General features: G+C 41.6%; 1 protein-coding gene across 1 annotated transcript; it reads right to left on the bottom strand.

The window, feature by feature from the left end:
- Window positions 1–211: 211 nt before the first annotated feature.
- Window positions 212–26,081, bottom strand: CLSTN1 (calsyntenin 1). The gene is made up of 19 exons (XM_009879485.1): window positions 26,075–26,081; window positions 25,326–25,448; window positions 21,154–21,183; window positions 19,580–19,775; window positions 17,319–17,527; window positions 16,194–16,343; window positions 15,910–16,095; window positions 14,952–15,200; window positions 13,174–13,295; window positions 12,370–12,532; window positions 10,209–10,259; window positions 8,267–8,424; window positions 7,479–7,627; window positions 6,771–6,997; window positions 6,258–6,428; window positions 5,455–5,600; window positions 4,195–4,330; window positions 3,338–3,522; window positions 212–2,825 (listed from the first exon to the last, which is right to left on the bottom strand). The coding sequence occupies exons 1-19, from the start codon at window positions 26,079–26,081 to the stop codon at window positions 2,631–2,633; spliced, it is 2,853 nt and encodes a 950-aa protein (XP_009877787.1). The 3' UTR covers window positions 212–2,630.
- Between the last annotated feature and the right edge of the window lie 839 nt (window positions 26,082–26,920).

The raw sequence follows: 26,920 nt of genomic DNA, 5'->3' as shown, positions 1-26,920 counted from the left end.
AACTTTTCAGTTGCTTTAGGTACATGTTTTGTAATTAAAAGAATTAAAAACCATAATTGATAAATTGTCCATGGATGCTGCCAAAGTCTTTCTGTGCTTGTGACCAACAAAACCAAAACTTTTTCTGTCACTGGCAGAGGCAAATTAACACACAGTTAATACAACCTGCTTAAACTTTGTTCTGTTCAGCAAGAAATAAATGCAAACAACCTTTAGAACCATAAATTTATTGTAGCTTATAAGACTTTCCAAACTGACCTTTTACCAATATACACATCTGAAAAGTTATATCCACAGTGGCTACAAACTGCATCAGGACGTTTACAACCTTTCCGTATCACCATTAAGCCATGATCAGTTTTGGTCTAAAATACAGCAGCTACAGCAACAGTATATGGAAGGATAAGTCTTCTACACATTAACACAGGACAACTGTCAGACATAAGTTAAAAGTTTCCCAGTTTACTTAAAACTAGCAGTTAATTACCACGTAAGTAGTCAAAACCATTTCCCCATTTTTTTAGAAATCTAAAATTTCACATAAAAAAAAACCAACCCCAAAATCGGTAAGCTAGTTGTGTGGGTTCTCTTCCCTGCCTCCAGGTCCCCCTACTCGTGTAAAAGGCACTCCGCAGTCACGCCTACCCCAGGCAGAAACCCACCGTCAGATCCCTCGACACGTCGCTAGGTGAGAATAGGTCTGGCTCTGAAAACTGAAGCTACAGAAACATTTGGAACAATCCTCATCTTTTGTCTGGTTACAACCCTTTGTGCCCCCACCCTTTGGCTCGCTCTCGCTCCTCCAGCACGACGGCTCCCTGCCGCGTCCCGCGGGCTCTGCGCACCCCGAGCAAGGGCAGACTACGTGCAAGATCAACAACCGAACTTTGCTTACCGTGCGGAGGAGTGAATGGAGTCCTAGTCTCCTGTCACAAGCAAAACAAGGTACTCTTTAAAAATTTTATCCATCTCCAAATGTAAAACTCAAGTAAGCAGACAGTCATTATTCAAGGCTCTGCATAAGACCAAATAAAGTTAAATAAACAAGACCTGCCCTACAAAAAAAAAAAAAAACAAAACAAACTAGCACTCTCCACCACAGGGTTGTAATTTACTTTTCGTACCTTCCAGCTATTTCCTTAGAAAAAGTCCTTTGCAACTCCATTAGAACTTTGATCTGAAACAACCAGAATCATCTGGAATAATATTAACATGATTCCCAAGGTTTTCTGGTTGGATAATTTATGCTATAGTTTTTCCACCAGCAGGAAAACACAATTACTAAGTGTAAACAAAGGCTTAATACACCAACAGTCCAAGTTACTGTACAAGGGGCTATAGGGAATGAGCAGGAGTGTGTTTAAAAGAAATTACATCAGCTATGCCCCAAACCCTCCCACTACCAAATTAGAAAAAAACTGAACAGAACCAAACCCCAAATACCTATCTATGGAGACTGGTAGCCAAGACGCACAGGTACACAGGTCTCAGGCTTTCCAGCTTCGGTTGCCAGTGTAACAATCCAGCAACTAAACGAATAATCCACCCTGGCAGCGGCGCAGACAGACCATCACTGTGTAACAGGCAGCCTGACTGTAATTAACAGGAGCTGTGGCAACACACCCCAGCACCAGCACACCCATGTGCCCACCAGCCAAGCAGTGTCCTTTCCCAATAACTTAAAAGCCCTTATGCCAAGATTTAATTGGAGAAAAGAAAAAACACCCAACAAGCTGTATCGCACAGGGCAGCCAAACCTCTGCAGAGGTTCCTAAAGCCTCTACAGTTTCTCAGAAGCTTGTCCAGTCCCTCTGTAAAAATAAAGGAGATTAAAGAAAGAAAAATTCCAGACAAACAAAAAAGAGCGGGGCATGAGCGAACATGGCAGCCAAGGCCAATGACACTGTATTACCGGAACATCTACACTAGAGAACTGTGCCCGTGCTCCTGCTGCAGTAGTATGAGACTTGTAATAGTTCATGCTGCATGATTTTTGTTTACTTTAGCATGTTTTAAACCCCAATCCCTGTTTTTCACTACCACAAATGACATAATTACATAATTCCAATATATTTACAAAATATTAAAAAGTCTGTTAATCTTCTACATATTAACCTCATTCTGCCACTTTACACATGCACTAATTCGGGGAAAAAAAATTAAAAGAAATCAACAGGCTGAAATGAGCAGCTTTACCCTTTGCCAACAAGCAATCTTTGCATCTTTTAGAAAAAGGAACGAAGCCAAGTTTGTTTCACTGAGCAAAAAAAGACAGTTCAGAAATTCATGTGCAATGGCTACAGACCTGTAGAGTCACTTAGCTGAGATGACATGAAGAAAAAAGTGCAAGGTGGTTCCTCACATAGCGTAAAAAAAAAAAATAAAAAAATCCAGTCACTGAGGCATGGCTGAAGGAGAAGAGGTGCTAACTACAATTCTAAAATCAGCATCAGGAACTAGCTGACGTAACACAAACACAGGGATGTGTGGGGGTTGAATCTACTGGCCAGAATGATTTTTTTTTTCCTCTTTTTTTTTTTTTTTTAAACACCATGAATCCTTGGTAACAATGGAGTGTGTTACAGTGGAGTCTTCTAGAGCGGAAACAAAGACAAAGGGAACAGCTAGAATCAATAACTGAGGGTAGAGTCATCCCATTCCAGCTGTTGCTGTCTATTAACATTCTGTTGGTCCTCCTCCTGCTCTCCCTCCTCCTCCTCACTGCTTTCTGACTCTGCGCTAGTGATGTCGTCTTCTTCTCCATCTTCACTTTCTTCTTCCTCTTCCTCCTCTTCCTCTTCACTGCTGTGTTGATCCTCATAAGTCTGTTAAGACAGAAATTAGCTGCTGATACTATACTGGCCAAAATTATTTTTATTCTTTCGAATTCAGGCTCAATGCACTATATTGAGAAAGAGCCATTACAGATTCCTTACTGGTTTTAGTAGTAATTTGGCAATGAGAAAGAAAAAAGAAGTGGTGCTCTTTAAAATACCTTTTAACACTCCTATCAATCCTGTCACTCGCTGCAAACTCTACTGGAAACAGATCTTTCAGTAGGGTCACCCAAACAGCATTAAGATTGCACAACTTTCCTATACCCGATTTTCTAAAAGCTCAGATGTCAACCACAGGAGAAGGAAATATCACGAATACAGATGATTCAAGAATAACTTCTTGCACCTTCGGGAAAAAGCAAACCCTGGTTAAGGTAGTGTGCGGCATGATAAACATTGGCCTTGGCCACTGCCCTGTAAAACCCAGTTATGTATCCTGAAGCTACAACCCTTGCAAACCCCAAGCATTTGTCTGCCAAGTGCTGAGCTACCAGGTTTACCTCCATGGGGTTCACAGTGATGGTCAAAGCAGAGTCATCCCAGTCCATCTCGTTTTCCTTCCCAGTGTCCTGGTCACGCATGGTCCGCTGATGGGCAGCTCGGATTCGGAACACTCCCAGAATAATCATAAAAACCAGGAAACTGACACAAACTACAATCACAACAGTGGCTGTACTTGGAACAACTGCAACAAGAAAAGAGAGTTTCTTAGATGATACTGCTAAGGAGTAACTCTTGCACAAGGCTAACAACTAGTCCTCTGTGCCCATCACCTGCCAGAAAGAAATGGCATTTATTATCTGGGGTCGCACAGAGGCAGTTTGTGTGACGCCACTCAAAAATCACTTGGACAGAAAGAACTAAAACTTTGGTGCTTAGCGGTAATTACACCAATCTGAAGGACTGACAGATTCCGTCACACAGGGACTCCTCTCTAAATTGCGCATTTTTCTTCCTCTCACATCCTACACCCATGCCAAATTAGTGTAATTAAAACTGAAGGACAGATACCACAAGGGAATAAGGCTGCACTTCTTTCCTCATGCCATTCACAAGAAATTCTGTCCCAGTTCCTCACCGCCCCTTATCTAGGTCTTAGAGGCCACTCAAGACTAGTAGAGCTCCCATTTTCCTGTGTGCACACACCAACAGCAAAGCTCTCCTGCTGGCAGGAAAAGATGTTGCCTAGATCTGTAGTAATCCAGTCCTTCCTGCTCGAGCAACAGCAGCACAAGACTGAGTAGCTGCTTAGAACGTTAGTCCAAGGCACTGGTTTAAACTCTTGAGAAAAAACCTCTCTGAGGCAAAAAGCCTCTTCAAAAAAATCAGCTGAACTTCAGCGACTGAGAATTCTTACCTGAAAACGGGTGAGGGTTGGCGACGTTGTGACCAGAGAGATCCACAAACGTGTGATGCACAGGGTGAACGAACTGTGGCTGTGCAGCTATGTGATTAGCGTGTTCAACCGGGTTGGCTGTGTGGATAACATTCACCTAGGGAACAAAAAGGAAACGTTAAACTCTAGAACTTCTGAGGAGATAGGAAGAAAAAGAAATAATAATAACTACACATGCTATTTCCCAGAGCAGGCATCCGATACATAACACGCTAATTGCATTCTCTTCATTCTCATCTCTTCTATTAAGAAAATTACAGTCGAAGGGTTATGAGAGAAAGTGTTCCTTCAGGTTTACCCACACTTGGCACAGCTGGCTGTTAGGTACAACTGCAGCCTCCTCACTTGCACAGCGTTATTTTGTGTTTCCTTGCCAAAACAAGCAGAGCTAAATATACCCCTCCTGCAGTGGAACACCGCGCCACAGGGTACCCGACCAGCTGCACACCAGGAAGAGAGCGCCATTACTACAGAACAGGGGAAGCATTTGCTGCTCACCGGCGTGGTTAAGGACCCAACTCAAGCTCCCAAAATTTCCTCAGGAAACAAAACCGCGTTATGTAATACCAAAATGTCTGTTCTGCAACCCGGGAGGCTCCTCAGCCCATCGTAACCACCCAACTAGTGGTAAATACAATTAACTTTGCTGTCATCCTTTTGGTCAGCTTTAAAATGTAGGAATTTGAGCTCACAGCTGAAAGATGCAGAGATGCGTGACAGTTCCTCTCAACACAGATAACTTCACATTCCAACACCAGAAATTTTAATGCCCTTTATGTTTTCTTCTGCTGTACTGCCACATATTTAAGCACACTAACTAATTAACCTGTACTCTGTTGCAGTCAAAATGCCATTTTAGCCTCTCTGTGCTTACATAAGCCCTCCAGATCAGCAACTGAAGCATCACACAAGCAGAAAGTAACACGCTGTCTTTCCAGTTCCACCTTTTTGCCTTCCCACTTCCATCAGCCACACCATCTCCTCTACAACACAAGTTTCACTTCTGTTTAGGCACCCTTATTTAAAGCTGAAATGCAGGATTAAGAACACATTCATATATAAAATACAACCTGAAATGCTTGCATTTACTGATATTTATTTACCAGACAAAAATCTAAATCAATAATTGTTCCAATTACCTATCAGTTGAGGCAACAATTTTCACCCTCCTAGCCACCCAGCCTCTAAAACTTCTCAGAGCGATGGGATCAGCGCACGTACCTCCACTTTGAACTCATTGCTGACATAGCGTCCGTTAAGCTCAGAACAGACTAATTTGAACTTTCTGTCGAAGAGAGAAACAGTGTGCCAGTTTCTGTAGCGTATCAAATGCAAAACTTCTTCATAACTAGCCATAGTATCGACCCCTGTGGAGAGAAATAAGTAAAACAATTACTTTGCAAAAAGACCGGTACAACGTCATACGCTCGACAATTATTATTCCCTTTCTTCAAGTAAGTTTTCTTGGCCAAAAAGATTTGCAGTTAGTAGAAAAAAAGTAACACCACAGACATACACATTTGTGGCTCCATTGAAATTCTGTGGATTAATTTTGTGATAAAATCTTACATCCAGTGTAGGAGCCCTTCTTTCAAATACATGAATGCAGTCTAAATGCAGCAATGAGGCTGGGGAAGGAGAGGCTGAGGGAGCTGGGCTTGTGGAGGAGAGGAGACTCAGAGCTCTTTTCCAGCCTCAGTAATTGTGTGACTCTGTGATGTGTGCTCCTAGGCACTGGATTATCTGTGCAAGGAACATGTCTTTTCTGGGGCAAAGTGGACTTCATTTCCACAGTCCAGAGGTAACTTGGAGACGAGGGAAGAACAGAAAGGAGGTTCTAGAATGAGATATCTTCCAGTAACACAGCTTTCCACAAAAGTGTTTTAACACCTTGGAGCTTGAAATTCTCATCAGAAATGAAGTCTTTGGAGCAAGGTGTTACAAACCATCTCTCTAGCACACTGTTCCCATTCTCTGCGTCTTCACACCATTCCTGTAAAAAAAACAGAAGTAGTGACCCCTACCTGTGATTATCATGCCCAGGTTGGAACTACTCATCTCAATGCCTTTCTGCTGTAACCGTGTCATGTCAATCTCCAGGCTTTCTTGCTCCTGATTTAGTTCCTCTCCTTGCACTGTCACCTCACACGTATCCAGGTTATGCATGATCTCTTCAGATACCAAGGACTCTTGTACTAAAAAGCAGAGAAAAAGCCAGAGAGAGAAGCAGAAACAAAGGTGAAGTTGACAAGAGCCCAGGAGCTATAAAATGTCACGCGCAAACTCAACTCTTCTTCCAGAACAAATATAAAGCTCTGGGCCTTGAAGTATGAAGAGCAAGTATTCACAAAACAGTGACTAAAACCCCCCGAAAACACAAGCGAGGGGTATTTACTCCAAGAGAGAAACACCTTCTTTTCCCGTTAGATTCCGTATTAAAAGAGAAATCCACGCCTCTCTGCAAGAGCAAGATCTTCCAGCGTGACCACTGAACGGGGTGAGGGCAGGCAAGAGTCCTGAGCAGAGGAGGATGTTACCTGTAGGATCTTCATCTCCGTCTCCCTCCGGCTCCACCTCCCGTGTAATGGTGCTTATTATGCGAAGCTCAGGAAAGAGGGCAACACCCTCAGGACTCTCGAACTCTGAAGCAGAGCGGGCAAAATGGTTGATGCCACTAAGGCTGATCTTTGGTTCCTCTGGTTGCAAGACCATGACATATCCCTCCACAGAAGGAATGGCGACGCAGTCCTCTTCATTGAAACACCTGTGAGGTACAGGAGCAGTTTTGCACAGTCAGCAAGGCTATTTGAGAGGGAGGCGCAATTGTGCAGAGTAATTGCTTTATAAATCTTTTAAGAGCTCTGTTTCAGACCCAAGAGTCTTAGATAAATTCATCAACTGCACTGGAAAGTAAGAACTCTCCACCAAGGGAGCAATCTTACAATTAATTTTTATTCCAGTTAACATTTGGCCCCATTTTCTATGCTATGACTAACAGCCAAACTAACACCTTTAGTGATGTGATACTGGAGACATACTCAGAGCATACCCTTGCAACAAGTTCCTGCCTATCTTACACACTCCTTACTACGTTCTCAGGAAGAAAACAGAGCGTTGCCGTAGAAAACATTTGCTGTGCTCGGATGTGCAAGACTCCCTTGTTTATCACAACTGAGACACATGAACATCATTCCACGCTTCCGTATCACGGTGCAGCAACGCATTATTTCAGCACTAGGACGTACTTGACAACGCTGGTGATTTTAAGCCTCCGAATCCCCGGTGTTGGGAACTGGCGGGAATTCAGGTAGGAAATGTGCTGCATGGCCTTATCAACTCTGTCGATATCATCCCCTTCCAAGGTCAGAGTTGACTGACTTGGGTTCATGTGGACCTGAAACAACAGAAAAAAATAATACATGAGAATGCCCAAACAGTAACATGATCTGGTAATTAGAACTGGAAGCTCAGCACTGCTTAGCTGGGTAAATGCTAGGATAATTACACCTGTATTCAAAGCAATAAAGCCACTATTTAGTGGCCTTGTAAGACACACAGTCTAACTTCCTTATTCACTTCCTTAGCCCAGTGGAATATATTTAGTGGTTTGCTCTTTAAGAAAAAAATCCAGGCACTTATCATAGTTGTGAAGATTCTAGTAATACAGAATAGAGACAGCTGATACAAAGGAGAAACTCAGCTGTGTTCATACAACCTTGTTAATAAAACCAGGCATGCCAGTTGGACTCATTCTGTTAAGCTGTTTGTTAAGAATCTCTTATTAGAGAACCTGGGGAAACAGAAAGGCTTACAAATACGGAATTTCTCTTTGAGACTTAAAGAGAACACAGCAACCTTCATTCTTAATCACCACTAAAACACAAGAAAACTTGCTAGTTTTCATATAATTTTAATGGAAAATGTCACAACAGATGGTTTCTTTGGGACAGTCCCACTAACCCTGCCAGCAGAACTCTTCTCTATTATCGGCAAAGCAGTACAGACGCTGCCCTTCGATCCCACACAGCTTTACCTTCACGCCTTTGCCAACGCCATCAGCCATTTGCAAATCCAGTCCCTCTTTGCAGGTGTACAGGCAATCTATCACTTTCTTGTTTTCCAGTTTACCAGAACGAATCATCAAACCTGCCAGGTTGCCTCGGAAAAACTGAGCCATGTGCAGTTCACCACCTTCATAAAAAGGAGGACGGAAAAATCTTTATATGTTTTGATTCTTTTCACTTTTTTTTTTCTTTTCCTTTTGTAAAACAACAAATACGCCCTCTGGTACCACAGAGTATTATGTACATGCGGGTTAGTTTTCATCCATTCTGGGTGTTAACCTTGTGATTATGTTCAAGCATAAAGAAAGAATTAAACAGTTCACCATGCACATGGCCTGCAAGCGTGGCCATCCAGAACTGTGCAACTCCGGCTGCTATTGCCGTAACAAACGTTTCAAAACAAATCACGCGGCCAGCGAGGTGGTGTTCTTAGCAATGAAAGGTGCAACCCGTGAGATCAACTACAAAGCCTTGAATCTTCACGCTGGGCTAACGCCTCCTGCTAGTCGCTCTCTACAAAGCAGGCAATGCTCACCAGGGTGGAGGGTGGCAGCATCCTTCCTCTCAGTGCTAGTTACCTACACCTAAACTTAGCTACCTACATGTAAACTCAGTTACCGACACCTAAACGTAGTTACCGACACCTAAACTTAGTTACCTACACCTAAACTTAGTTGCCGACACCTAACCCGACCAGTACAGACTCTCTTTATACTCGAAGGATAGAAAGAAGCTTCACAAAGTGATTCACCTCGTGTCTAAGAGTTAACTGCCCCCCTCCACAAGCGCCACCTCTCTGTGCGGACTCAAGCAAGTGGTTTAAACTCAGGTAACTCATCTTTACAAAACTGAATTAAGATCAACGAACTGCAGCCTGGTAAGGCCCGTGCTGCTTTACATTTTTTGGACGTGACATCACGACGATCACCGAGTCCATCTTGCCACAGAAGAGCACCAGGAAATCTGTATTTCAATGTCATCACTTACTAACCTACCAAGATTCCAACCTATCGAGATTCTACGTGAAAAAAAGCCTTGACGCAACTTGAGAATATTTTCAGTAGTGAATTGTCTTGTTAAAAATGATATAATTTCTAGTACAGATTTGTACAGCTCCAGCTTCTAGCCCCTGGAATGTGTTACCTCTTATCAATTTGAGGAATTCTTAAACTTTACAGAAAGCGTACACTTTAGTTTTAGAAACATACACTAGCTTTTAAGTGTCTCAAGACACAAAATCCACCAGAATATCACTAAAAATTGTTAAGTAAACAAAACCCTGTAGCCAACCTGAAACACCTAGTTGCCAAAGCTTTTATATCCACTGACTAAAGCTAGAACTTTATATCAACTTCTGATCAAAACAATATCCAGTTTAAATTATGTGTATTTGAGCTATATATGAGCAATCTGATCTAAATATGGAACCAGTCTTGTTTGGAGTGGGGAGTGGAGCTACCTGACTTCCAGAGGTCCTTCCCAAACTACTGAATAATTCCATGATACACACACACCTACATACATATATATATACACATGTATTTATATAGGATGAGGTGCATTTTGTTTTAACAAAACCAGATGAAAGGAATTAAAGCTGGTATTTTACATCAGCAACTTATTTTACACCACTTCACTGCAATCACAGTGGTTGCAGATACATACAGGGATGTGCATTTGGGTGCAACCAAAAAAACCCACCAGAACACAAAAATAAAGCAAAAAAAAACCCGCCAAGAAACAGCTGATGAAGCTCTGGAAATAAAAGCACAATGAAGAAACAAGCCTAGGCGAGGATTATGTGAAGGTCAATGGCTCGAGTGCAATGCCTGCATTTCATGCTGTGTGCGAGATGAAGCAATGTCTTGGCTTAAAAATGAAATAAAACAGTAGGGAAAAAACTCCAGCAACCTGCAGAGGTCTCAGGCACAGTTTCATTGTCATTTTCATTTCCTGTATATTCTGTAGAAAAGCAAGACAAAGAATAGACAATAGGGAAAAGGCCCAAGTAGTTATTATTTGGCAAACTCTCTTAGCACAGCAAACACACAGCAGCACCTCCCCCAGCCAGGCTGCTCACACACGATCCAGCCTCTCGCGGATTATGAGTTTTGTGAGACACTAACGGCTGCAACACAGGGAAGAAGCATCCCTGTGTTGTTACAAGAACACAACATTCATGACAAGACAACCTAAGAGCTGCAGTAAAAACAGTCACGCCAGAGAACGCTTGAACCGCAGATCCTCGATCTCACACAAACCCCTGTGAATAACGAGACAAGTCTATCGACTCGCTTGGCTGCCACAGGGGAAATTCAGGTGAGATCCAGCCTGTATCAGCAAATCACCAAAAGGTATTAAATGCTGATCAAAAGGAGACATTAACCAACACAGATTTTTTTATTATAATAATAGGATCGTATGTACGAAGCAGTCAAAATGCCGGATGGACGTGCTGGGGGCAGGGGAAGCACCAGAAATGAAAAACTCGTTTTAATCTTCCAAAAGAAATGTTAAAAGAACTTTTTCAAAAGCAAAAATATCTCTCTCTGCTTAGAGGTGAGCTGTATATATAACTTGGAGCAGCCCGATTTATTTTAACATCTTGGTAAGAAAAAAAGGAAGGCCTTAAGCACTAATTTCACTCCTTTGGCATACTTTTTCTCTCTGTGTTCTAATTCCCTAAAAATCAGGGTTTTGGTGAAATTTTTAAAAGGTAGAGCCTCAAGTTCTTATACTTCAGCCTTTTAATGCTCCTGTTTGGGTCTGCTGCCATTAAAAAGAAAGCTCCTATCAGAATAAATTAAAGAATCATATAACAGTGCCAATATGAAAGCACGGGAGCTCTTAAACTAAATGTTTTGTCAGGATGCAGAACATACACAGAAGCCACTACACAACCCATACACTGAGCTGGAACAGCTTCCAGGCTCTGGTTTCTTGTAAACCAGCCACTACAGCTTCCCTTTGGGCTAGAAGAGACAGTTGGAGAGTCACAAACTGAATGAGATGAATTATGGAAAAAACAATCGACTCCAAGGAAGGGGCAACAGAACGAATTTGGCACTGAAATAACGTCAATACCGAAGGACAGTGAACTCATCCCAAAATGGTAAATTTGATGGAGAGGGAGTTTGGTAATTTAACCTGCATTTAGACTTAAAACTCAAAGAGAAAAGAGACACTGTAAGAGACAAGACTGTTAATTTGATGAACATGTCTCAAAGCTTTCCATCTGTCATTCATTCACAAGCTACCTCTAAGCACCACTGCACACTGCGAGGACAGTCGATATTCTGAACAAAATAAAACATGAACGATTTACCACTGTGCTAGGACTGGCCAAAAAGATCACCTTTATACCAGCTAGGGGGTAATTTAACCAGCCAGCAAACGCTTCACAACTATGAGGCAAGAGCTCTGTTACAAAGATCTCTGGTCATCAGCCTCCATGTTCAGATGCATTCCTCTTTTCCTCAAGAGTAGGTTTCACAACTATTAAAGCGCATAAATCAGCATTTTACAGGTTGCAGAACATCGTGTTTCAAGCCATACTCCACACACAATGACGCAGATGCTCTCTGTGTTTATTTTTATAAGCAGAAATGTTAAAATATCCAAGAGACAGCATCACTGCGTTGCTTAGCTGAACTCTCTGCTGGTCATGCTTCCACTTCTGAGAACACTTCTACAATACGCTTTCCAACCTGCTTGAAATCAAGTGTTCTGCTTAGTAATCCAAAGTGTATGCTGTACTGTTACAACTGTTTTATTAAAAATAAGCTAGCTATATTCCCGTGGTTACTAAAAAAATCACTTTGATGGAATGCTGCTTGGTGAGCAGCTTCGTATTTCATACGCACCTGTGGCCAGTAAGCAAAAAAACACCCACGGAAAAAATGACTAAAAGAGGAAATAGGTGATACCAGCTAGAAGCAAAAAATAATCTGTGAAAGACAAAACGAGTTATCTTTCACGCACTAAAAAGATCTGCCATGTACTCCCAAGGCTAATCACAAAGATTTCATTTTTTAAAGCAAAGTTAATTAAAACAACAACTGTACACAGCTACCTTGCCAACACGCTCCAACCACGAGCTGCGTTTCTATCTTGGAAGGATGAAGTGGGTAATCTTCAGTCACTGGAAAAGGATCATACGAAACACCATCCACATAGAGAGTCACCACAGGAAATTCGACATTGAGGACATAATGATGCCACTCCTTGTCACATACCTGAGTAAAGAAAGTTTTAAAATGTCAGCGTTTTTTAATTCCGGTTGAATAATGGATCTGATGTAGATTTTGCACATACATACACGCAGACGTATAAGCCTACACAGACACACTTTGTGTTTCACACGCATGCAATGCACGTGAAAAAAACAAACCAACTGCCAAACATTTATAAATAGCTTCTTTTCTTCTATTGCCAATATAGGAAGCTGCATGTTATTTCCGTTCCTTTAATTTTTTATAGTATCTAAAAAAAGCACATTTCAATTTAAAGATACCTATCTACATGCAAGCAACATTCTGAAATACTGTTATAATCCAGCATTACTTGACTTGCTGAGAAGGGCTGCTCAGAGAAAAACACAAGCATTTTGAAGAGAAAAAAAGCCTCCCAAACCAGAATTATTTATAGTGAAAGCCGATTAGTTTTTGGGAAGTAATAATCTTCCCATGAAGATACACGAAGATGCAAAGGTGCAGTTGAGGCTCTCTCTGACACTTCATGCCATAAAAAAAGAATTGTTGGGTTCAGGAGTCTGGAGTTGCAAGAACTATTTATTAATAATTATACTATCGGGGAGCTGAGTCTGCAGAGGTTTTCACTACATTCTAACACCTTACCAACTGTCCTTCCAACTTACTTGATTTAGTTTCCAGTGAAATTCAGCAGGTTTGTACGTTTTTCCCTCTGAAGGATCTTGGCGGAAGAGGAAAACAAGTCGGCAGTTGTGTACGTAGAGTGTGTAGTGGTGCCGGTTCATATCTGCACAAGAGTTTTTAATTCACATTATTTCCTGCAAGCCTTAAGGACTGCACAAAATTCACCTGTTCCGTAATTTCACACAGAAATCCCCAAGTAACTGATAGGGAGACACAAATGTAGAAGTAAAACAGGCATGCTAAAAGGAACGTGAAACTTTTGTAACAGTAGTTAGGGCAAACACTCTTGAAGAACCCCCGAGTAACACACTGTGCAATAAACAGAAATGTCTATCTCCAAATTCCATCCAAACCAAGGCAAAGGACCGAAGACTCACAGAGACAAACCTGTCAGGAGGCAAAAGAGCTCCACTGCAAACAGAAGAGCTGTTTTGTAACAAATGAGTGGCTTCTACCACATGTAATTCCTGTTTTGGATGGCAGGTGGGTGTGCTTTCCGTAGGGAAAAGTACACCGCAGCTCGGAAGGATTTATCATTCAAAGTAAGGGTGGGACACGAGAGAAACAGGTAAGAGTAAGGAAAAGGAACATTTTTAGCTACATCGTCCATTCCCTAACATGGATGAATCAAGAAAGGAGGGAATGAAAAAATAAAAAAATCATGTCAATCTTTCAGCCTGACAGCACCGTATCTGTGCTGTTGCAGAGCACTATATTCAAAATTCCCTCTCCCCAACAAACCCAGTTCCAGTCTTTCAATACTGCATAAGATACCATTGAAATAAAGGTAGGTGAAACTGATACTCCCAGAAACTACCTGTAGCAAAAATTACATGGTTAGGTCACCCCAAGTAACAGAAAGGGAAAACTTGTTTTGAAGGTCCACTTCTCATGTACTTTAAAAACAGGAAAAAGTATAGTTAAATTTGTCTTTTTTTTCTCCAGTTCACTTCCATGAATCCAAAGGTTTGGATTAACAGGAAGGAGTAAAGGTAGGCAAGAGAGAAGAATATCTGTACCTGCTTCTGAATGACAATTTTTCTCCTGTTCACATAAATGCTTTTAGGATATTACAAATACTGTTAAGTCTCTCTTATTTTCAAATAAAATTTACAATATATTCAGTGTGGTTTCCTTTGAAAAACCTAGCAGCAGTTTAAATGAAGCGTCTTACTAATACACTGAACAAATCCACTGCTCCAGCTAACAAAGACAAGGATTCTTTTACTTCCACTAGACAGTAATTCTGGAAACAGCATTATCAGATTTCCTTCTTATTAACAGCATCTTCAATCAATTGTAGCATTCACAGAGAGCGAAATTTTGCAGAGCGAAAAAAACCCTGATCACTGGAGAAAGAGAAAATATTTTCTCCTAGAAAAAAAACCCCGATACAGTAGCAAATGCTGTCACTAAACCTGATACACGTATCCTGATGATTTTAGGCAGCGTCACGACTAAGGCTATATTTGGGGATGCAAAACTGAGTCTGCATTGCCAGAATAAATCATCTGCCACGGCAAAAAGAAATGCATAATGTAAATCGAAACAGAATTAGAAAAGCAAGTCTGCATAATTTGAAGCTAGATAATCTCAGGCCATGCCTACAGGTAAACACAATAAAGAGCAACTTTTACAGTTCATTTTGCTTCCAAGAAAAGCCTAACCTAGAGAAAAAAATGCTCTCACATACACCGTCACAGCATATAAAAGCAACCAAACAAAATCCAACCACGAGACTGTTTGCGTATCGACAAACCTGTCTTGTCTGAGTTGCACAGAATTGTCTCCTTCTCTTTGGTCCCGGGCCCATGCCTCATCCACACCGAAATCGTGAAGGGTTCCTTGAGATTGACTGTGACAACGCCATCTGGAATCTTCACAGCTTGTGTGCCATTAAACTCAAAGACTTGGTCGCTGTCATGCCCGTTATCAGTAGGAAGTCCCATTGTCCAGTTAGCGGCACTGCTTGGAGGGGGAAGCAGCTCAGCCGTGCCAGAAGCAGCACCTGCAAGGAAAACACTCAAATCACAAAACGTATGAAATAAAAGGATCACGAGTTCCAAACCAAACTAATTTTCAATGATCACTAATTTTTCAGCACCAACTGTCGGGATTATGCGCTACCATCACACATCAAGCAACTGTTTTAAATAATGTGGCACTAGCAATAGACACGCCTAGTATCATGACGTCTTCCATAAATTTAACTTCTGGGTACACAACTAATCTCATGGAAATTGTTTTGCTTACTATCTCTCCAGGTGTAGAACCTCATTTTGCCTCCATCTCAGGAACCATTACGTTAATACCACTTCTCCCTCAGGCCCGTGACGCCTTCTTCTTGACACTGTACCAGTTATAAGACTAATCCCCACCCAGTTGAAGAGGGCTGCATAAGCACCCCTCTAATATAACATCGCTCCTTTAACGCAACATTCTTTCAGCTCTTCAGTATGAATCACATGTGAGAGAAATTATTAGTCTATATAAGCCAGTGGAAAGGCAGAAGCAAGAGATTCTTCACTGCATTTGCGAATTACTTGAAAGGGCACCTTCACCAATGTCAAGCTTTTACTGCCTACTGGGAAAAAAGCTGGAGGAAACCACAAGCAAACGAAGACCACATGTGCTCATTGACTTTGTGGTCCAACATAACATTCAAAGAAAGACTAATAAGCAAGGGACATCACTAATTTTAACAAAAGCATTCTTACCACAGAGTCTGTGAATGGATTTCTCAGAGTAGGTGTCTCTATCGCAGCCTTTACCAATATGGCTGGTTTCTAGCTCAACCGTTGCTTGAATTGAGGTTATCGGCTCATCGCACGTCTCCAAATGCATCCCAGGGAAGAGAGCTAAGGAGCCAGTACCAGGCTCATACTCTATTCTTTTGCTCCAACCTGCATATTTATCCAAAGAAACACCATTGAAAATCTCTCATGTTTAACTGAAGGTACTGGCAAATGCTAAAAGCAGATAGGAAGGAGATCAAACTAACCTTGCCAGCCAGGCTTGCATGTAGGCTTAATGCTAATTTTAACCAACACATCCTCAGCAGCTCTCTTCTTCCCACAGTCATACGCTGTTACTGTCAGTTTATACTGATGTTCTTTACCATAGTTTAACTTTTCTGTGTTTTTTATATAACCTGACACCAAAAAAAGAAGCAACAATCAGACGTCACTCATTTCTTAGGGTCACTGCTGCATTAAATGCACCCAGGTACCACCTACTTACTTCATACCAAGGCTCTAACAGACCCATCTCTAAATGAATTAGCCCTTCACTATTTGGCTTTTTAAAGCCAGATATCAGGCTCAGATCTTTCAAAATTACATAAACCCAAAGACGAGCATATACACACAACAGCAGGTATACACTTCTCAGGCTCTTAACAACACATTGTATTACTCAAAATGAAAACTCTCCATAGGTGGTAACCGATAGATAAGTTGTTTGGTATGTGCCAGGATTCTCTCTGTTTAAATCTGTACACCCATGAAAAATATCCACGGGTAACATGGATACCCCCCAGACTTCAAACTCAAGCCCACTAAAAACTGTTTTGCTTTGCTTAGTCAGCTTGCTAGGAGCAGTCTAGAGGTTTTGAAGGGTCCACAGATCACTGGCAGGAAGGAAAGGACCTAAACGAATCATTAGACTTCAAAACCAGTAACCATGACACCGTAATCTTTAGAGCCACACACGAGCATCTCAAATATGGAAAGTACACACATGGAGTCTTGTTTTTGAAAGCTAATTAGAAAAGCTATCTTGATACAGAATAGAAAACTACAAGCAAAAAAAAAAAAGCCCACTAAGAGCTGGTTTAAAACCTAATACAGCTAGCTACCATATTTCCTTTATGTTGAAAAGCACTTTACAAGAAACAACACACACCCAACAGACCATCTGCTCCTTGCATCAGTGGAGAGCACAAGTCATTTGCACTGAGAGACATCCCAGTTTTTATTATCTATTCAAACTGCTAAAGTGAACCCGTCCATTTAACGATGCTGTAACCAGGCGGCTAAACCAGGGCTGCTACAGTTTTATGCTGAAGTCTTGTTTTTAGGGTGGCAAACTAGAGCAATTCTCACACCATCTCGCGTCGCATCCTTACCATCTTTGTCTATAGCAAAAGGTACATCCGGAGTTACGATTTCGTAACTGCAAATCTGGCTGAACTGAGGGGAACAATCTGCATCCACTGCTTCCACCTTCAGGATGTTGTCATACCTCTTCCCTTCGATAACTGTTGCCTTGTAGGACTTCTCTTTGAACACAGGAGCATACTCATTAACATCGTTCACCTGAATGTGTACTGTTGCTCTGGAAATAAAGCAGAAAGGTCAGTTTTCTACACATTGAAAAACTCCTGTTCACGCAAGGAATTGGGTAAAACAGCTCCCTCTAACAGACAAGGCTGTCCTTCACAATTTAAGCTCCCGCAAAGAAGTGACCGATGGCTAATAAAATTAACAATCTCAACTGCCCCAACTAGGAAAGGAGTGAATGTTTTTCCAGTATGTTGCTATATAATTCAGTGTAGTTCTAAGTTGTTGCTTATTATTGCCGTTTGTTTGAAAATAAAATTCAAACCGTTGTATTGCAACTACTAAACTGCTGCCATTTCATAGAAATACCAGAAAATACAGCTGTGACAAAACAGGCTTTCGCTTCTGTTAAAACAGCACAGTCCCTCTAGTGCTTTCCTGCTGTCAGAGGATTTGATATAAACACCCAATTTTTATTTCACATTAACAAGAGTGACAGTTAAGACTGGTGTCAGACTAAGAGTTCAGTGAAGTGCACTTGATTAGCTTGCTTTTGCTAATGGAGTGCTGGGTAACCACTGAAAACTGGCTTATTTCTTGGATGTAGGAATGAGAGATCAGCCAATTTTAGTGGAAGAATCACAGAAGCGGAAGATACACTTTAACACATCAGATAACCAGTTAGATAATCCTAAACAGATTGGATCTTGAAGTCTGTCCTTTCATGCTTGTCACTGATTGCTGGTATATACAGAATAGTGAAATAATGCAGCTTCTGTCAATGACCAAGGAGAAAAGGCAAAAAACAAAAAGTACCTGGAATACAAACTTGGAATTAAATCACTACGGTCCTTTCATAAAAGCAAAAGTCTTCTAATGTTTACAGTAAAGTAAACAAAGTCTTTAAGGTTTTATTTTCTTCTATGCGCTAAATAAATGCCACAAAAACAGGTTACTTGTACCAACCACACTTTATATTCCTGACTTTAAGAGCTAAATTCCAGGATGGTTAATGAAAAGCCACAAAAACCCGTAAGTCAGGCAGCCATGGGCCAAGGAAATTTCAAACAGCGGTTTGCAGGTACAGGGCTTAGAAAACCATCAACTGCTGTGGGAAGAGCTACCGGGCAGGCTGCTAGATCTACACTGGCTCATTCCACACCCACGAATTTGGACAACGGTAATTTTCACTAGACTCATCAGAAGAAAGTTTGTATCTCGACCAGCACAGAGAGAAAAATACAGGGAAGTTCTACAGTGCGGAGAAGGAACCGCACGCTATCAGACTGAACAAAGCTGCCATCGTTCTTTTTCAAATCTTTTCTCGAAAGTCAAGTTGAATATCAGAGTTGAAGGGGATACCTATTTTCCCTACATGTAATCCTCAAAGAGGTAACTTTCTGCTGCTGATGTGAAGGACGCAGCCCTACCGTAGCAAGGCTGGATTTGTCACCACCAGGAGTGCTGCTGATCTGCCCCTCATCTTATGTATGCCCCTCTCAGCTTCACACAGGCACGAAGCTTCCACATGCTCTGCAGATGTTTACACCGGGGTGTTAAACAGTTATTCTCAAGTGGATTTTCTAGAGAGTGTTTTACGTTGTGGTTTCTTTCTTTAGATAAAGATTAGCTCAAGATTGCTTTGTTCCCATTCTTTAATCTAGGCAGAGAGGAACTTCATGCTATTGATCTTGCTTTTTTTGATGAGGCTGCCTGTCAATGACAGCAACATGTATTCTTTTCCATTTTGACTTCTTGAACCAGTTTTTTGGGTTTAGAATACAAATTCTGAAAGAATGCCCAGGCTTGGTATCCCAGACAAACTCTTTATGTCACCTCAATCTAGATTTTAACTATACCAAGAGTTTTCCTGCTTCTATCCCCCCATCATTCTCTAATGTAAATTCAGAGACATTAAGGGATAAAGCAGTACAATTGCGTACTCAGTTAAAGTTCATTTCCATTTTGCTGCTATTTATAATACCATCACATGAAAATCTGCCAGTATGAACAGCTGCTTTACATTAAACACACGGGCCATAAATCAGCACGAGCAGGAGCCCACTTGAACCCAAACTTCCCCTCAGCCCACCGCAGATTCACTTACTTGTGGGATTTTTTGGCATTTGCTCCATCTGGTCCCTTTCCGCAGTCGTAGGCCTGGATGGTGAACGTGTAGTCCTTCTGCAGCTCACAGTCAAGCTTTTCTTTGGAGCGTATTATTCCCTCCCCAGTGGATTTATCCACTACCACTGCTTCGAAGGGAACATTTTGCCCGTGAATTTTAAAGCCACAGATCTCACCTACAGATTCCAAGTAAGAGAGGTTAGAACAGGTCAAAATCGCCGCACGTCTTCAAAATAAACGACCAAATATTTTGCAGCCAAGGGTTTGTGAGGGTGTCTGTGGATAAAGCAAGAGCACTGTGCTTTAAAATGGGTGATTTCTGGGAACTTTAGTAAAAAGAAGCATACGTCTGCCTTCCAAGCAACTTGTTTACTTTGCATCCATTCATGCAGGAATACAAAAGAGAAAAAGAGAAATGTAGACAGGCATTTCACAGGAGTACTTGAGACAGCTCTAGGGTAGAGCAGATCTTACGAGAGCATACAGCCAAGGCCACTGGCAATATCTTCTATGCCAAGCTACTGGGAATAGCTGGGCAGCTTGTTTATTTTGACCAGAGCAAAAGGTTAAAATGCACAGTTACAAGTGAAGGGATGAAAAAGCTTCAAGTACAGGTTCAGCACCGTAATTACAGAAATTCTGTCAACAGATCAAAGAACAAAGTCTTCCTGTGCAATGTACCTGGCTAAAATTAGGGAATCAAAATAAACTACTGAATGAGAAAGGTAGAAATACCAACTTCTCAGGCATCCATTTCAACAGCTACCTACTAACACAGACCAAGTATGTCAGCCAAGGAAGCTCTCCCTTTCTAGTTGAACTCTTCATCCTACCCAACTTGCAAGAGAAGTCCCTAGCACATGAGATAAAAGCACACCTACGCCTCCGACCACACTGTGAGACCTCTTGCGGGCACCGCCAGGCCGGTCGGGCAGCACGTTAAGCGGAGTGAGCCGAGCTACCAAAAGCCACTCGCTGAACACCTACACGGTGGTTTTACCTCTTGGTACATTTTGGAGGTGACTTTCTCACACCCAGATAAACCACTATTCTGCTCTTACAGTTGCAGTGCTATCACAGCACCAAGAATGCACTCCTACTGTAACCATGTCTAAAGGCATCGAAGAAAAAAGGTATTTGATGGAGCCTTTCAGCTACGGAAGTACGGCCTGCAGGGAGGGTGTTATAATGCTTCGGCAGTTAAATATTACTTTACAAAGCATATGAAGAAACTTAAGATGTCCCAAAGTAAGCAAGCTATCGGTGAAAACCCCAGAAAATGCGAATTTCCCCCGAATCAACTTCTTCAGTGCCCATGCAACGTGCAGGAATCCCAACTGGTTCAAATGGATGTCTGATTTACAGATATTTCTAACCAAGGGTTTGGTTACATAACAGTTTTTAATCAATATATCTTAAAATAGAAAAAAACTGGGAGCATAAATGGGACAAAAGAGCATGACAGGATCTTCTGTTTAAGTGCTGATTCCCCATTTCATAACCAAAGTTAGTAGGTTAATACTCATAAAAGGGATAGAAAGAACCCTTTATCACCTTCTTTGGTGACTGTCACCTCAAAACTCTCTAAAGGGAGAAAAGATAAACCCAAGTCAGTAACAGGAAAGGCTGAAAAGGAGCAAAATAAGGAAAAGGCAAAGATGCACACATTACACAGAAAAGCTTTGGAAAAATTGTATTTTAAAACTCCAGTGGTGATCTGCTGTAACTGTTGCAATTTTAGAGTTTTAGTTATGTTAAATATGATTTAATCTTTTAACTCCAGGTTGTTATTTGTAGAATACTGAAGTATTTAACAGGCCTTTCGCCTTTTTTTTTATACTGCCAAACACAACTGCTAAACACGATATTTTTGCAATTCCACGTGGATGAAGAACTATCCATAAAGCAGAGTCTATCAGAATTTCTTTATACTATTCTATTTAAAGAAGACGTGTTAAATAATCTAAACAAACTTTTATCTACTATACTGAAACCACCATATTTCTACAACTAAAATCTCCATATTCCCCTTTTAAGTTCCAGGGGAAAAAAAAGGTTTTTTAACAGTCTAGCAGATTGCCTGTTAACTCTCACATATTTTAAACAACCTGCAGTGACACGGCTACTCAAGTCATCATTCCACAGTGCCCTTAAAGATATGAGGCACTATGGTTACAAGGCAATATTTTTCTTAAAAAGGCAAATTTACAGTTTAATATTGAAGTGGAAATATGATTAAAGGAAAATTACCTCAATGTATCACGATTTCTAGTCCTTCACTTTAAAAGGAGCCAGTTTCTGAAACAGCTCACTTCAGGTAGTCCCGAGATTTCTCATCAGCTCTTTATTTGAACGCACCAAGTCTGCTGCCTCTTGCGGCACCCACATCATTTATTTCAGTCTATTCTTACACAGGATATAAATATAATCCCAGATTTTAACGTGTTTTGGCAATAGGATCATTCAAGGGAATTTTACACCGCTGGCACCATCAATTCGCCAGAATTGCCATTCCAGCTGCAGGATTTAAACGTTCCCCATCTCTCCCTCCCGTACGCCCACCTCCCTGCTCCCCTCCACTAACTCCAACCTCGAGAGCCAAGGGTCGTGCGTGAAACACTAAGAAAAACGGCTGAAACCCTATCGCGACAAAACTCCCTCTTAGGTTTGCCGACTGGCTGCGCGACGTCCCGGTTGTACGCTCGCTGAACCAACTCGCTGGACGTGCCAAGATGCCAATTTTTATCCATTTGATGACGCGGAGCCATTCGTCTCGTACACGCATCGCTCCTCCGCGGCCACTGTCCCGGCGAGCAGAGCTCCTGGCCCTCCGCAAACACCGTCTGGACACCACGCCTGGAACGTGAGCCCTGCACAGCCCCGGGGCAGAAAGGCTCGGGGAATTTGGGGTTGGCTTTTTCCTCCCTCCCCACTCCCAAATGAATAGATGCTGCAAGATCGTTTTCAAAGCTCTATGCATATTCATGCTCTAAGACAAAAAATTCCTAACCCCCACAAAAATACTTCTTGCATCCCTTATTAGTAAGGGGAAAAAATAAAGTATTGTGGCTGAGAGACAGTTCTCTCCAGGGGTGGGGGAAGAGGGATTAAAACTCTGTTATATCAAAAAAACATGGAAATATTTATTTCCACAAGGGAAGCACTGCAAACACCTTGTTAGCAAGACCCTGTGTTACAGTCATAAGAGTATTATATTAACAAAACACATTTGGCGATGCCAAGGCATCCACATACAATATTGTTTGCTTCAAATGTGGTAAAAAAACCAGTTCCTTTTTGCACAGGGGGAAAATCAGACACTAACCTGATTTTGGACACAATCAGTCTAACATACAATAGGAAAAGTAGCTGTCCTTTATTTTTTCAGCAAAACCATTCTGGATCGAATTCCAGCATGACTTGATTTGTAAAACGGGAAAGTTTTGCTGAGGAAGAAGAACGGTCGTTGTCTTCTCAAGCAGACCAGTAACAGTCACGGTACAAAAACCTGATTCCAGGGCTGATTCCTGATTCCAGATTCCTCCCTCCGTGTCAGGCAGTACGGCAAGGCAACCTGGCATGGCTATACCCAAACCCTGTTTCCAAAAATGTGTCTTTTCAGATGTAAAGCCACACAAATTAGCCTAGAAATAAATGTCTCTATAAGCCTACTTATTTTTGCACACTTGAATTTTAGGATCCTACCCACAGCACAGAGTGAGCAAAGCAATAAAATATTACTTTTACTTGCCCCACAGTTCATGTACTACAAAGCATTTAAATGAACTGGTTTCAAGATTTTTCGACACGCTCAAACTTGAAACAAAGCAAAAAGCCCTATTTAAAATACTTTAAATCTGCAGACAGTTCACAAGTTTCACAGCTCAGCTAGGGGGCAGAGTTAATTAAAATATCCAACCTTTTGAAGCATGAATAAATTTGATTTTTAAGTAGGAATATACCAGTTAGGGCTGAAACGGCCATTTAATCCTGAAAACGCTTTGTTTTGCTGTGAAAACATGTCACTGATCTAATGGGCTTCTCACACTTAAGCACCCACATACACAACAACAACAACAACGCTATTCTCCCTTGTAGGGCACGACCGCAGCGCCGCCGATAACGCTGATTCAACGCATCTCCCACATTTGGTCTCCTCCAAGAGAGATTCAAGCATTGTTCCATCCAACGGGAGACAAATACTTGCACAGATTCCCACAGCACAATTACCGAAAATTTACGCAATTCAAACGCAACGGAGTCACAGAGGAGAATTCCTTCACAAGGTTAGCATGTTCTACTCAAGATTTTAAGATAACTATTTTACGGTAACTGTTTTCCAGTCATTCTGCTGCTGCTTCAGAACTGTTCATTTTCAAAAGCCAAAATATAGAATGTTTATACAAATGTTTAATAAAACCAACCTCCAATCAGTAAAAATGTTCATTAAACAAAATCAGGTTTACATAGTTAAGATCAACACAACAGAAAAGCACTCTCATTTGAAGAGCTGCTTCGACGTTGGATTTTCCTCTGCAAATTTGACGGTGTATTTGAAGATATTCTGCCAGTACTTTCTTAAAGATTCGTATAATGGTATCTTATCCAAGGAAACTTTGCCCTCCACCAAGAGGTATAAAATTGCCGTTTTGAAAATCCTTTCAATGCTGTCAAACTACTGGTACCTAGATTTAAAGCGCATAAGAACTGTGAGAGATGATTCATGCTGTACACAAGTCAGCCACCCTATATTTCTTTTTACTGCACAGATTTTCTGTTTCCCAACACAAGCTTCTTCATTCGGAAATTTAATATTTTTTTTTGTTCGCAAGCAGCAGTTTATTTCTGGTTAAGATAACTTAAGAGACTCTGCCATATGCATCCAATGCATGAGAAACTTTGATTTTCAGAGGTTCACCACCAATTCTGAACATCCTGAATTTGTAAGGCAACCTTGGAGACGACTACAGCCTTACAAGGCAATAAAGCTCTTACTTTAAGTACCACTTCAAGAAATTGTGACCAAGTTGCCATAATACTGTAGCACACAACGCAGTTCACAAGCTGAAGGTTGCAAACGGCCTCTAATTTCATCAGTCTCTTCTTCTATTGCTTCCTAAAGCAGTGTTCCCAAAAATGGCTAATGTCACATCCTCTAGGTATTTTACTAATGTTCTTCAATCAAATACTTTACTTAACCAAGTAAGCTTCTGTAAATACCTAATTTAATCTTGTGTTATCCACTACAACTAATTTAAATACCTGGAGATGCCCGATGGTATTCTTCAAACACAACTTTCTAACGTTCTGTCAAACCAAGAAAGTACTTTTCACAATACTGCGTCCAATTAATGAGCACAACTTCCAGAAATGTGGAATCCAGAGGACTGAGGAAAAGGTTAGACACTACGCACGCAAAAGAAGACCCAAAACAAAAAAACAAAACGAAACCCAATGAAACAGAAAAAATAACATATGCACGTGGAATCAAAAGAAGCACGGAGTATGTGAAATAGAGTACTCTCTGGTCTGGGTATTTGGATCCAGCAGTATATTTACAGCTGTAAATATGAAATAAAACTCTGGTCCATGCACAAACACTTCCTAGGGTCTAAAAGCTCCAACACATTACGTTACTGTCAGGGAAAACATGCTAAATAACACACAGCGTTTGCATCAAGAAAGATTTCCACTTCTTAAAAAATAATTGCGGATGAATTCCTTACCTGCAAAACGCAGAGGGGCATCTTTGTCCAGGGCTATCAAGGGGGGGTCCAAGAGCACCGTGTTGTCATTTTCTGTAACTATACCATGGTAGGTTGTTTCAATCCACGGCTTATGCTTGTTAACTGAAAGCAAAACAGAAGCACAAAGTCAAAACCTTTGCATTTGACGACTTCTTTAAAAAAATCCTTTAGAATATTGATTTAATTATTTTCCTTTCATTTTTCTAAATCTGAACCAGCATTTTACTAAATCAAAAAAAATTGAGACAAAATCCTGGCTAAGTACGTTCAGAAGAGTTCAGTGTCCCTGTAGGCTTTCAAAAAGTAACTCAGAGAATTTAAATTAGTCTCTTAACTATGCTGGGATTTCAGATGCCCCTGAAGTGCAATTCAAAAACCTTCCAAGAGAGATGGGGAGCCGCTGCCATCCGTGCCAGAAAAATCTATACTCAGCACCACACAAAGAAAGGGCTGGCCAGCATAAAAGACAACGGTTTGTTCAGATTCTACCTCTCTCCAGCTTGGAGAACTCGGGATGCAGTTGGTGAACTGTACTTCAGAACTTTCCAGGTTTAGTATTTTGTCTTGTATGGGGGCTCTATTATCAGGAGAACAAGCGGAAAAGAGATCAAACGTAGCTAATTTCCACACAAGGTCTAAGCACACTTGCTGAGGAAACAAACACGGAGCGCCAGACACTTCTGTCCCAGCACAAGGTCTATACCTAGAACCTTCCATGGCACTTTTACGAGTCATTTGTACGGTGTCGCGGGCAAAGGATCCAAGAGTTCCACTGAATGTGGGGAAATCCTGAAATAAACGCCTGTGCAATCACAGCAATGCACACAGCACAGTCAGAACACGGCCACACCGCTGAGTCCTGCTGCTTCACCTCTCTGAGGAACTACACAGGCAGTCGGCCAGAAGGGGCAGAGACTCAAGGCTCACCTACTCTCCAACCAGCTCAGATGGATTTCGTCACGTCTGTCACATGTGTATCACAGGGAATTTAAAAAATGGTGATAGAGGACACTTAAACAAATGATTAAACCCAGAGGTAGAGAACTCATACAGGAAATCCTAACACCCTCCCAATACGCTTCCACCTGCAATCTCCACCGGTTAGTAGCAACAACTGCTGGGCAGCAGCATGTAGTATCTTCACACATCAGAATGCAGCGAGAGAGAACTCCCAACAAACTATTTTAATGCAAAGAGTGTTTAATTACCACCATGTGGTTCGACTCACTGTGGCAGCACCATCTCTATTGCCTCACGCGCTCCCAAGGGCGTGCTTTCAATACGCAGCACCCCAGCCACCGGGGAAACGCCAGCCCCGTGGTTCCGCTCGCCCCGAGCAGCGCGCTGCCGCAGCAGCCCCCGAGAAGAACGGGGCCTTCCAAAGCCAACCTCGTCCCGCTCCAAGGGACTAACGCGTCGGTCCTCCCTGCCAGGCAAGGCACGGGGAACTGCTCAGGCACGAGTCTCCAGTCGAGCCGCAGCTCTCAATTCAACGCCGGGTCATCCCAGTCTTTGCAAGGACCCGGTATAAACTGTTAGACCAGACTTCTGCAAGTGAAAGAACTCCCCCTCCA

The sequence above is a fragment of the Apaloderma vittatum genome, unplaced genomic scaffold (genome assembly GCF_000703405.1).
Source record: "Apaloderma vittatum isolate BGI_N311 unplaced genomic scaffold, ASM70340v1 scaffold23122, whole genome shotgun sequence".
NCBI lineage: Eukaryota > Metazoa > Chordata > Aves > Trogoniformes > Trogonidae > Apaloderma > Apaloderma vittatum.
The sequence above is the reverse complement of the archived record's forward strand: the minus strand, read 5'-3'. Positions and strand labels throughout refer to the sequence as shown.

Bases quoted from the DNA above. Each gene is read 5' to 3' on its own strand.
- CLSTN1 (XM_009879485.1), bottom strand. The intron at 8,425-10,208 runs GTTGCTGGAGTT...CTTTTTATGAAG, and splicing joins TGTGCCTGAGACCTCTGCAG to GTGGTGAACTGCACATGGCT. The intron at 7,628-8,266 runs GTAAAGCTGTGT...CTGTTGTTTCAG, and splicing joins GCGTTGGCAAAGGCGTGAAG to GTCCACATGAACCCAAGTCA.